Genomic DNA, 12,343 nt, shown 5'->3' with positions numbered 1-12,343 from the left:
ATGGGGTAGAATGCAGCTGTTATGGACCACGTCACGTGAACCCCTGGTAAAACATCTAGATTGTAAGAAATGTTGTGCATTTAGATCACCCCACCATTTTTCAAGCGAACTACAAGTATTTCAACTCAGTCAGCACTTAAAGCTTACCCGAGTTTTTAACAGGTTTTCTAAAAACTGCAGCAAGTTTTCCTTACCCCCTTCATTTGCTGCCATTTGCACCCAGTTTTGTGTCAGTAAGTTCTGATTTTCAGGTGGTCTTCCCCATTTTTTTGCTGTTTGCAATTCACGATCATTAAGAGGGTGGGAGTGGTTAGGGGGGTGTACAAAGCAGAGTATTTTGCCAATAGTTCACTGTCCTGTACTTTCTTACCCTTATTTCCCATGCTGAATCTGGTCCAATCAGCAGGGGAAGTATTATTAATGCCTGAATCATCCTGGGAAAGCAGAGTGTTGACCATTTGCTAGACAAGCAGTGAGACATTACAGGCAACGGTCAATGATGTGTTTAGGCAGACCAGTGGATGCAACCCATGCGATGAGACTACACCCACACCAGTATGGAACCATCACCAACTTGGGTCAATTGCTACATGGGCTCTGCACCACACATGAACCCTCCCATCAGCCCTAAACAATTGGTATAGTGACTCACTGGACCAACCCACATGCTGCCAGTCCTCTAGGGTTCACGTAGAAACCTCACAAGCCCAATCTTTAAAACAATAATTGGGAATTGAACCTACTGCACACCAAAGAGGGGCAAAACCTCTGAAAAAGCTGTCTGTGTATGGATTCCGTCTTGGTTTTCAATTCCCAATTAATGTTTTAAAAGACAATAGGTGGCGCTGTAGAGATATTGCGTCATCTTCTTTATTTATATACTGTGGATCAAGGAAAGGTTCAGAAATGTAATGTCCCATTTGCCTGGTACGTACTATCATGCATTGTTTGAACTCCCATAATTCAGGTTACCTTGCCATGAACACGCTGGCAGTGTTCAATGTCACTCAAAAAAGATAAGGCCTCATAAGTCACAGGTGTGGCTGTTCCCAAGTGTCACCTGAGGCAATGCAACTTTATAACCACATAATTTACATATTGCTATCCCAAGACTTTTTTTTTTTTTTTTTTTTTTTACAGGGGTTGTACATTTCAGACTTAGCGTTTCTAACTATAAAGGTCTGACATAAGTTAACTTTTCTCCTTGGGGAGAGCACGTAGACGGTGAGTGAGGGGACTCAAAAGGCCATTCACTCTTTACTCACTGTCTAGGTGCTCTCCCTAAGGATAGAAGATAGCGTTTCTGACTCCTGTCCCAAGCCTATTACTGGCAAAGCCAGACTCCTACTTTACACTGATGAATGGCAAAAACCCTGAAACAGCTGTCTGTGCATGGAGTCTGGCTTTGCTTTTAATTCCCAGTCATTGTTACAAGGCTTGTATAAAGAGTCTAACTTTGGCTTGAAAGAATGCTGCCTTCCAATAGGTGGCACTGTGGAGGTATTATTCCATCTCCCTTATTTGCAGATTTTTAGTTATAGGATTATGTAATTTTTATAAAATTATTATGCTTTGATCCATGCAGCAGTGTAGGTTTTATTCTTAAAAGGGGTTGTACCAGAATTAAGTTACTCCTTACCTACAAGGTAGTAAATATGATCCGTGGGGGTCTCACCGTTGAGACAGAACAGAGCTCCCGTATTCCCCGTTCTCCTCACTGCAACCACGGCAGTTAGGAGGATACTGAATAAAGTGCTAGTTCATAAAGGAATGGTCAATACATTGGCAGTGCAGCAAGCTGGCCGTATCTGTATTGTACTTGGCACCAAATGAGCCTAGAATTGAGTCTGCCTGTGGGCACTGGTGCTTTGTTTAATAAACCTGTGCTTATCTCCAGGCTCTTAATAGAAAGGGCGCCTCTGACCTTACTGCAACCGGTATCCATCTAGTATTTGTTTCTTGACGAGGAGGAGAGATTATTATTTGTACTATTGACACATCAGAAACCCTTTCAAATCCTAAGATTAGTGAGGGTTCAGCTACTGGGATATCCAATGAACAGTTTAGGCCTTAGGCACCAATGCAGAAGAGATCCCATATGTACATTCAACTATTATGTATTTAAAGTGTACCCACAGCTTCAGGTGACTTCATAGAGTAAGCTACCATGTATGTGTACACGGGGAGTGACCGGTTTATAGCATTTAACAGCTTTCCCCTATGTAAGCCACACCTCTAATTCTCAGTTTCCCTTGAGCTAGTGGGTGTAGACTGCCGTTACGATGGGTACCATATACTGCACATAGAGAACAAAATCTGCTGTTCTCTCCAACCCTCTGTAGCGCACACAAAGAAATAATTGCTCAGTGCTGCTGTATAATCTCCATGATGCTGTGTAGATGTGATTCCAATAGCTGTCACACACTAAACACCTACTACAAGCTGCAGAAGCCAGACCTGAGAGTCTCAGCTTTTCTCTCAATCTACAGCAGCTTCCTTCTCAACTCTCCATAGTTTTATGGGCAGCAGGAGGCAAACCCCGCCCTCAACCACTTCCTGTAATCCCTCTTAGTGTCTGCTACTAGAGACTAACTTCACATGACAACAGACATTGACAGGTTAGGTCATGACATGACCGGTTCCCTTTAAAACACACATACTTGTATTAAGTGAGTAATCAGAAGTCACATCCAGGCTGTAGAGCCTGAAGGAACCTAAAGAACCCCGTGCCATATAAGACTACACTGTCTAGATGGCACATGGTGGGTTGGCGGTGGTTGGGTTATAGATTTGGGAGTGCCTACAGTATTCCCTGTTACTCACCTGGGTTGCTGCTTCCTCTGCTTCATCCATTTCTTTCCGAGACGCCTTTCTGCTGGTTACATTCCTATAGAAGCCAATTTTTGTGCCTCTCCTTTTGATGGCTTCTAACATAATACGTAAAAACCTGCAAATATGGCAAAAAGATCAACTTGTCAGAATCAACATGTATTCATCACCCCACACATCTCCCTATTATAGACAATAATCTGAAGGAGGTCATAGACCTTATTGTACGTCCATTCAATGCAAATACTAGGCCAGTAATGGGAAGGGGAGTGGGGGTGTAGGACACATGGGAAAATTCTTGCTGCGCTGGCCAGGCCATAAGGATTGGAGAAGGAGGATACCCACTTCTATAAAGTTCATATACCCCAATATAAGACAGTCCTTTATAAAAGGGCTATGTCAAGTTTGTTCATGATCTGGCCAATAGATTGGTCCTGTGTGGCTGTACCAACCGAGCCCAGGAAAGGCCAGGTGAAGTTGGTTAAGCCCTCACACATACACACCTGGTCTCCATGAAGCGTAGAATATCCTCAGGTCTCAAGCATTTCTCACGCCGGTAATATTCATATGGCAAGAAGTGAAATTTTATTTCGTAGACATTAGATTTCTCTGAGTTTTTTTCTATACAGAAGGACTGTTGTACATCCAGGTTGTGCAGTATCTAGAACAGGGAAACAATATTTGTGTTAATGCGGCCACTAGGGGGAGCACAGTGAAAATTAATTTATACACTTCAATGAATTCACTACTAGTTGTACTTCAATAACCACTACGTTTTAGGTTGCAATCTTCATTCATGTATTCATTTTCAGACCCCAGCATTTTACAATCTGCTCTTAGTTCCATGCGCGTCTCATGTGGTTGTGTCCCTCCTGGTAATACATGCTGGATGTGAGGTCTGTGCGCCCAGGATGCTGCTGCCTTCACTAGCACTCATGTATCAGCAGAGACTTCTACTCCTTACCCCTGCAAACTGCTGTGTGTCTGCTCTCCTCCACACTCTGATGAAGTACAGCCTGCATGATTCTGTCCATCCTACGTCAGAAGCGGCAGCACAGCTAGTTATGTGAAGGAGTTAAGGATGCTTTAAACAGGGAGAGTATGGCATAAATTTTCACTGAAAACAGTGAATTCAGGCAATAATTGTCCCATGCACAGAACGAGAAATTGCTCACTTTTTGGAGTCGTTTAATTATTAGCGTATAGCTATAAACCAAGCGATACTAGGGCTGTGTAAGGGAGAAAGCATCCATGTCTTCAGGAGCCACTCAATCTTTGAATGAACGGAGGCGGGTGGGCTGGAATGATCCCCAGCCGCTCCGGTTCAATTGAGTTGAATGACTATCGCACCCATGTAAGCACAGGAATGATAATTGGGTGGCAGTCAATGGGACGGCTGTCAGGCACCCAACATTCGTCCCGTGTAAGGAGACCTTTATACAGACTCTGCAGCAGCAAAAGTATTTTTCTTTTCTAACTGCTGAGGGCTGCAGTTCCCCCTCCCCTCCCCCTTTCACAAAAATCATTACGTAGCTGGGCGAGGGCTTGTTGTTTGCAGAAAAATACACTAATACTATAAAAATGTACTGAAAATTCTACATGGAGCGAAATGGAGAAATTACTCCCCCCTCCTGCCCCATCTTGCTTTAAAAAAAACAGAAAAAAAGAATACACTGCATCCAATTCCACTCTGTATGCAAGTAGAATTACAGCAATGCCAAAAATTTACTTTTTGCTGTACTACTTGTAATTAAAATGTTTAAAACAAAAAAAAAAACAAAAAAAAAAAAAAACACACTTTTTGTGTCACCGTCTTCTGAGCTCCTTAATATTTTTCTGTCTTCCTTCGATGAAGCTGGGGATGGTTCTTGCATGAGGACCTGCGTTTTTTTTTAACTAGTACTATTTTGGATATTTGACCATTGGTTATTAATTTTTTTTCCTCTGCAAAGTTTTTTTCTTGATGACCAAATGAAAGCTGTGCAGTGATTGGTTGCTATGGGCAGCAAGGGCAATCTGTTAGACAGTTTTCATAGGTGAGGCTCATTGTGTTCTCTATGTAATAGCTTCCAATATACGCAAGTGTCCCTTTAAGCGAGCTTCTCCGCGGTCTTGTTGTTCTTGGCTACCTTATTCCAGATCATTTATTTGGTTTGTAAGGACTAATAAAGCGCTGCCTTCCTTCCAGCAGGAGACGAAGCCGCAGCAATGCAAACAGCCCAGCCCAAGCTCTTATCGACTTAAACAAGAAGATAAACAGCATTAGAGATTTACTGCCTAGAGAGATAGGATTTGATAATTGCCATTATAATAACCGGTAGCACAGAGAGAATGATAAATCCCACAACGCTGCCATGTTAAAGGGACAGGATCACTAAAATTAGGGACAAAACAAAAATAGTTCCCAGATCAGCACTATTTTGTTGGGTAGACTTTCAGAGGGAATAAGAGGCCACTAACGAAAAAGGATATTTTGAGTAGCATCTTTGGACGGCCGTCTCCCACTTGGCGCTTTTTTTTTAAGGCATGTTTATTAAAAGGACACCACATGTAGAATACAGCAAAACATGCCATACACAACCATTTTAAATATATAAAAAGATTCCCACCCTCCTGTCCCTCCAAAAACTCAGGACAGGTCTCTCCCATCCTAACCATCCACCCCGACATAGGATAGTTGTAAATCCCAGAACCAGGCAGGGGTGCAAAACCTACTAACGGAGTTAACAAAAGAAAGTTTAGGGACAAAGCGCTCCCCTGCAACTAGACACAAATTAGCGTTACACAGAAATAAGCCACTAATGGTCTAGAGGTATGCCCCCCAGTACAATCTGTAACATCAACCAGGAAGACTTCACCAAGGGAATCCTCCCAGGACTGCAATACAGGCAGGGGGAGTATCCATGGGGAAGCCCATTAGTAAGTAATTAACAGGGCATTACGTCATACAGAAATATGGCATTGAACAGCCTAAGACCTAAAAATAAAAAAAAAACACTTAAAACAAAAAAGTTTAACAAATAAGTGTTAGATTAGATCAGGATGGTACAGCTTTAAGGCTAATTTAGACACAATGATAAAATCGCTCAAAATTCGTCCAAATGACGGTTTTTGAGCGATCATCTTTGCGTGTAAATGCACGTCCATCGTGCACTTTTCGTTCATCGCTGACTTCAAGCCAGCATAAAATCTGCCCAATGCAAGAGGAATTTAATGAAGCTTTAGTCAAGAAAACTAGATTTTTAAGAACTTGCTGTAAAATCTCTCTCGTCTTGTTCATTGGGGGGGACAGCAAAGACCTTGGGTACAGCTTCTGCCTCTAGGAGGCGACAGTAAGGCCTCATGTCCACGGGGAAAATCAGGCCCTCTGCGGATTCTCCATGCAGAATCCCGCAGCTGGTCCCTCCTTTCCCGCGGACATGAGGCTAAAAAGAAGATTAAACTTACCTGTCCGGACGCGGCGGATCTTCTTTCTTCAGCCCAGCGGATGTGCTCGGCATGCGCCGGGCACTTAAATTTTTTATTTATTTTTTTTTTTTTAAACTCCTGCTCTCCCGCGCCAGAGAGCAGAAATTCAACCGCAGCTGTGCCGCGGATCCAGACAGCTTCCATGCGGGAGCCGTCCCCGCGGGAGACCCGCACTAAAAATGGAGCATGCCGCGGGAGTTTTCCCGCAAACGCAATCCCTGCCTCAGGGGAAAATGACATCCGCAGGTATTTAACTGCCTGCGGGTGTCCAATGCATCCCTATGGGGCGCGGATCACGCTGCGGATTCTTAATTACAATTTAGCCGTGGACATGAGGCCTAAGCATAAGTGTTAACTCCTCCCACTAGCTATACCCCTCCTGCAGCATGCAAGCAGGAGCAGCCAGTAGGATACAACAATAGATAATAAAAAACAATTACTCATGAACTGTAACTCACTTCAACACTGTGTGACCGCACCGGAGACCCTCCAACCAAGAGGAGACCCTCCAACCAAGAGGAGCCTATGTGACGGTCCTAATACCAGACTGGGTGGGTGCTGTGTCCCCCAATGAACAAGACGAGAAAGAGATTTTACGGTAAGTTCTTACAAAATCTAGTTTTCTCGTCTGTATCATTGGGGGACACAGCTCTGACCTTGGGAGCTTCTAGAGCAGTACCCAAGGGGGTGGGAAAATATAATCAGCCGCATGTGTAAGGAAGCATAATCATGCTTTACCTGCGGCTAGCGTTAATGCATGCTTAGGCATCCAGCCTGCTCAGAGAGAGCATAAAAGGGGCCTGAGTAACGGTCCCATCCACCCTCTGGGCGGAAGAAGGAACTCCTGATAAGGAGCTTCCAACGAGTAACCCGCTGTCCAAGTAATATGAGCCGTAACACTGCCTCCACCTTGGAAAAGCAGGAATTCACTCTGAGTTACCAGGATTACCAGCAGCAAGCCAGCGCGACTGCAGGATGCTATCTGAGAGGGGTACTCTTGCGTAGTTGAACCGGGCCCACATGCCACTGGAGCGTTCCTCGGAACAAGGCACTACCGAGAAAGGTGTCCACCAAATCCCTCACTGAAATGGATCCCGATACCACCGGCAGCATATACAGCAGGTCGCTAACGGCCGTCTCCCGATAACAACCTTCGATACAAAATAGGCATCCAAGACAGAGCTATGGAGCCATGAGCGTCGAAACTTCAGGAAGGTGGGGGCCCTCCAACATTCAACCCAGTTGTACATCAGCTTCCATACACCTGGTGGCAATATCACCTTCACAGTCCCGCCGTGAGGGAGGAAGCAGGGTCAATTCCAGACGCCAACGAAGAAGCCGCTTGTTGCAATTTACACCTCTTCCCTGTGTTAACCAAAGCTGGAAGGCTTGCGGCGGTAAGTTCCCGGTTCGATTATTCTGGAGAAATCGTAAAAGCAGTTAACTACCCCCAGATGTGAGGTGGGGGGGGACAAGCACCCCAGGACAGACTTCTGGCCCCAGGCCGCATAGCTGAAGTGCAGCATGTCCGATAGCGAATTAGCAAAAAAAACCTGCCTAAAGATATACTTCGGCCCCGTGATCCTGAGACAATGCGCACAGCATCAACTTTCTGCATGAACCGTGGGCTTCCGAAGACGTCTATCCTCTGGGATGGCGACTGACTGAGTAGCTGGCCCAGTACTGGGATTCATTGAACCGTCTGAATCCACTGGGCACAAAAAGGTTAGTTGCACAGCAAGGCCGCAAGGGTACATCGTACGGGACTCTTGCTTGTCTCTTTGAGGAAACATCAGCAGAAGAGCGGGGCGAACCCTAAGAATTTATAGACGGTACAAGTATTGACCGATTCACGGTCTCCTGGAAGCATAATGCAGGGAGAACAATGCAGGAGGGTCGCAGCATGCTGCTGGATCCGTCCGCCTTAACTCCGCTAAACATATTACCTTCCCTATACTCTCGCAAGAGAATCAGATGAACTAGTTCTGCCGAGGATCAGCACCCAACACCTGATCCGCAATAGCCACTGCTCCGAAATACAAAGTACTTCTACGGCCACAGCCTCTCCATCCACAATATAGGAAAAAACGTGGCCTGTTCTGCACCCATTAGGGTCGGCAGGAAACTCTGTCTCAACCGGTATCCTGCTTGTAGTCCAGACGACCTGAGCTACCCATGTCCATACGGACACGGCTGATAGAACTAGCAGTCCAGGTTCCTAGAAGAAACAAAAAAAAAAAACCCACACAAGATGCCTTGTAGTTCGAGACTGTCCATATAGGGAGCGGACTCAGTGGATAGGCATGATAAAGAGCTGACCGGAGGGGAGCCCCATAGACGTATCTATCGCCCCCCCTCCCAGCTCCATGTCGGAATTGGGACCCAAAATACCACTCGATGTCTCGGCTGTGGTGAGAGTGCACATAGTATGCCGCTCCAGCCTGCGGCTCTCCTGTAAATCGGAGATCGCCCCCAAGTTGCCTGCCGGGCAGGCGGTCATCCCCGGGGAGCTAGCACTTAGGTAAAGGACCAGTGCGCGAGCTCACCCGCTGCAGAGCGGAGATGATGTGCGATGTGTTCGCAGATTCCTGTGAGCGTACTCTTTCCACTTGGAAGGTACCGCAGGTCTCAGCAAGGCTAGAGACAAAAACTCACAGGCAGTTCAACAATATTGCTCATAGGGCGGCCTAGTCCAGGTGAATGTAAATCTCGTGTCATAGCGAGATCACACACCCCGTACGTGGCTCTGGCCGACCCGTCCGCGTTTCATCCTGACCTCAGTCCCTGCGACCAGCACAACACAAGTCTCAGATGGTGCAAGGAGAACCCAAGCCTCAGGCGGCGCAATACACGCTGCAGGCGCAGACAGACAGTGCGAAACAAAAAACACAGGCGGCGCAACTACCGCGCCAGCGCAATCTGTTCGATCCGCACGGTGGTGGACTAACAACAAAATCACATACTTACCTCTTGACCGAGGTAGGGTGGCTTCCAGGCTCCCGCAGAGCTTCTCCCCACCATCGCCTGCCTTTGATGGGGGAGGGGATGCCGGACCGTAAGAAAGAGGGGGCTCTATGGCGAGTTAACAGGGAGAGTCCTGCCTCCCCGTTATTCCGGATAAAAATGAAGAAAAAAAAGTCTCTGTAGGAGAGACAGTCTGCCTCCTAGACACCAAGCTAAAAACTGAGCAAGCATGATGCTTGCAGAAGGGGGAAAAGCTAGTGGAGGAGTTAACACTTATGCTTAGGGTCGCCTCCTAGTGGCAGAAGCAATACTCAAGGTCTTTGCTGTGTCCCCCAATGATACAGACGAGAAATAACATCCTCCGGTTTATCAAAGAAGTGGGAGTGATAATTCTTGATGACTTTCAATTCAGCGGGATACAACATTGTGTAGGTAAGTTGCTTGGAGAGTAGTGGGCTTTTTGCCTCTGCTAAATTTGAACGCTTCTTTTGTATCTCCAAGGAAAAGTCGAGGAAAACCTACACCTCCTATTCCCTGACCTTCAGGTGATCCAGCTGAGGATTCACCTCAAGCACTTATATCTATCCCACTAGTCCCATAGATGGGAATGATATGCGTTGAGAAGCCTTTGGTGGCGCAGCTCAAGGCTGACATGTGATGAGCACGGTCAACGCAGAAAAGGGGCGAGAAGGATTCTGATCCTCCGGTCTCCTTAAGGACAGAGCCAAGATATTCACGGGGACTTCTCCCCTCGACCCCTCCAGCAGTCCCATCAGTCTAATATTACACCTATGCAAGTGATTCTCCAGGCCATCTTATTTCCTTTGTTGTGTAACAGAGGCAGAGTGAAGGACTTGTACCTGACCTCCAAGCGGCGTGGCCGCATTCCTCTAGATCAGACACGAGTTTCCGCTGCTGTAATGTGCTTGCACAGAGACCGGACCTCCGCACGTAGCAGTCCAAAGTCAGACTGAAAGGAGGTGATCTTTACGGTAAGCACGGATAGGCACTCTGCTAGGGCTTTGATAACATCCAGATTAGTTAAACTAGCCGCAGAAGGTGGTGGAGACCGCCATGGCACTGGATCATGCAAATTGCTGCAGCTTGTTAGCAAGTTTAGTAGAGGCCATAGATGTAAAAGATGCACACTAGTCAAGGTAGCACACAAAAATAGGTCCAAGAGTAATGGCAGGCTGGAGGAGCTTATAAATTCTACATTTAATACATCCGTAGAAAGGCCAAAATCAGCAACATATCACTCCACATCCACTAGGGAAGGCCTTTTTAATACACAAAAACAGCAGGGGTTGAGGATACGATTATCTCCAGGCTGAAAAGCCTAAATATTTTTATTTTTTTTTATTTATTTATTTTTAAGTTAAACCCTTGAAAAGGAAGGATCTGCTGCCGCCAGGACCATAGTGGGGAGGTCCAGGTGAGCCATGTGTTGTAGGCTGAAGTACTGATGGGGAATCTCCTGACCGCACAATGCAGGTATCTGCAGTTACCTCATGGTGTGCGGGCTCTTAATACACAAGCCCACCAGGTTTATGGGTCTCGGAAATAGAAATATGGGCTGTATTTCCCTTGTATGCACAGGAGCTCCTTTCCCCTAGAGTCTGGACAGCTCAGAGGTAAGGCCATGCCCTCATCTACTTGGCGCTTGAAACCTTATGCCCACCTTTGAACACATTTTTACAGTTTTTTAATCTACCTAAAGGGTATGGTAACTTTGCAGATATATTGCATCTCTTACAGCCTATATTATATGCCAGAGCTGTTGCATTCACATGTCTGCTGGCTTCAGAGCTGAAATCTCCATGCGGGCGCAATGGCTGCACAGAGCTTGTGCTGATGATTTGCAAAGTGGGAGGTGTAACATTTATTTCATGCGCTTGAAAATCCTCACAGATGTCGGGAAGGACACAACAGTCTTCAACCTAAACTGTTCAATCCAACAAAAAAACAGCAGAATTGAAAATGCAGCTCTGGAGCATACTACTGTAAGTAACCCTGTACAATTCAGTACAAGCCAAGTTGCTAAATAAACCCTTTGGAATTACCTGTTTTTCTGCACCAAATTCTACTTAAATATGGTCTGATGTTTGTCCATACAGTATTTGTGGCAATCGAACTAACGGTACTCAGTTGTACCATTCATGTATTTTTTAAGCACATTAAAAAGTAAACACCAACAGTGTAGGGAGAAAAAGTAAGTGAACCCTTCAATGTAATAACCTGCAGATCCTCCTTCAGCAGCAATCACCTCCAAACACTTCCTGTACCTGTAAATAAGATTTGCATAACGAAGAAGAGAAATTTTGGCCAATTTCTCTGTGTTTCAGTTAATCAATATTTCTGGGATGTCTTGCATGCACAGCCCTCTTCAGGTCATGCCACAGAATCTGGATAGGGTTGAAGTCGAAGCTCTGACTTCAATATTCCAAAACACATCTTTTTCCACAATTGTTCAGTTGATTAGCTTGTGTGCTTTGGATCAGCGTCTTGCTGCATCATCCATTGTCTCTTCAGCCTGAGGTCATGGACGGCTGCCCTTACATTCTCCTGTAAAATGCTTTGCTCCTCCTTAGAATTCATTGTACCCTCAGAGATTGTCCAGGATCTGAGACAGCAAAGCAGTCACAAACCATGATGTCCCCTCTATTAGGCTTCACACTTGGATGAGCTTTGGTATTGGTGTGCAGAGTTCTCCTTCAAATAAGGGAGATGGAATAAATCCTCCACAGTGCCACCTACTGAAAGGCAGCATTCCTTCGAGTCAAAGTGGGACTTTTTATACAAGTCTTGCTACAATGACTGGGAATCAAAAGCAAAGCCAGACCCCATGTACATACAGCTGTTTCCGGGTTATTGCCCATCATCAGTGTACAGTAGGAGTCTGGCTTTTGCTAGTGAGAGGCCTGGGACAGGGGTCAGAAACGCTCTTTTCTCCTTAGGGAGAGCAACTATATACTATAAATAAGTGAGGATTTTGATTCCCAGTCATTGTAGCAAGACTTGTATAAAAAGTCCCACTTTGACTCGAAGGAATGCTGCCTTTCAGTAGGTGGCACTGTGGAGG

General features: G+C 45.7%; 2 protein-coding genes across 2 annotated transcripts in view; one reads left to right on the top strand and one right to left on the bottom strand.

Moving 5' to 3' along the window:
* The window catches only part of POLR1A (RNA polymerase I subunit A), a 70,175-nt gene that overhangs the window by 17,624 nt on the left and 40,208 nt on the right, over positions 1-12,343 (bottom strand). Inside the window, exons 27-28 of the mRNA XM_066572989.1 lie at positions 3,333-3,490; positions 2,824-2,947 (exon numbers count right to left, since the gene is read on the bottom strand). Of these exons, the coding sequence (XP_066429086.1) occupies positions 2,824-2,947; positions 3,333-3,490 (282 nt within the window). The remainder of the gene's footprint in view (positions 1-2,823; positions 2,948-3,332; positions 3,491-12,343) is intronic.
* MRPL35 (mitochondrial ribosomal protein L35) overlaps positions 10,178-12,343 on the top strand; it is a 49,699-nt gene continuing 47,533 nt past the window's right edge. The window contains exons 1-2 of the mRNA XM_066572991.1: positions 10,178-10,253; positions 11,173-11,264. Coding sequence (XP_066429088.1) covers positions 11,242-11,264 — 23 coding nt within the window. The 5' untranslated portion in view covers positions 10,178-10,253; positions 11,173-11,241. The remainder of the gene's footprint in view (positions 10,254-11,172; positions 11,265-12,343) is intronic.

This window comes from Eleutherodactylus coqui, chromosome 7 (assembly GCF_035609145.1).
Source record: "Eleutherodactylus coqui strain aEleCoq1 chromosome 7, aEleCoq1.hap1, whole genome shotgun sequence".
In the NCBI taxonomy this organism is placed as follows: Eukaryota; Metazoa; Chordata; class Amphibia; order Anura; family Eleutherodactylidae; genus Eleutherodactylus; species Eleutherodactylus coqui.
This window is presented reverse-complemented; position numbering and strand designations above follow the sequence as displayed.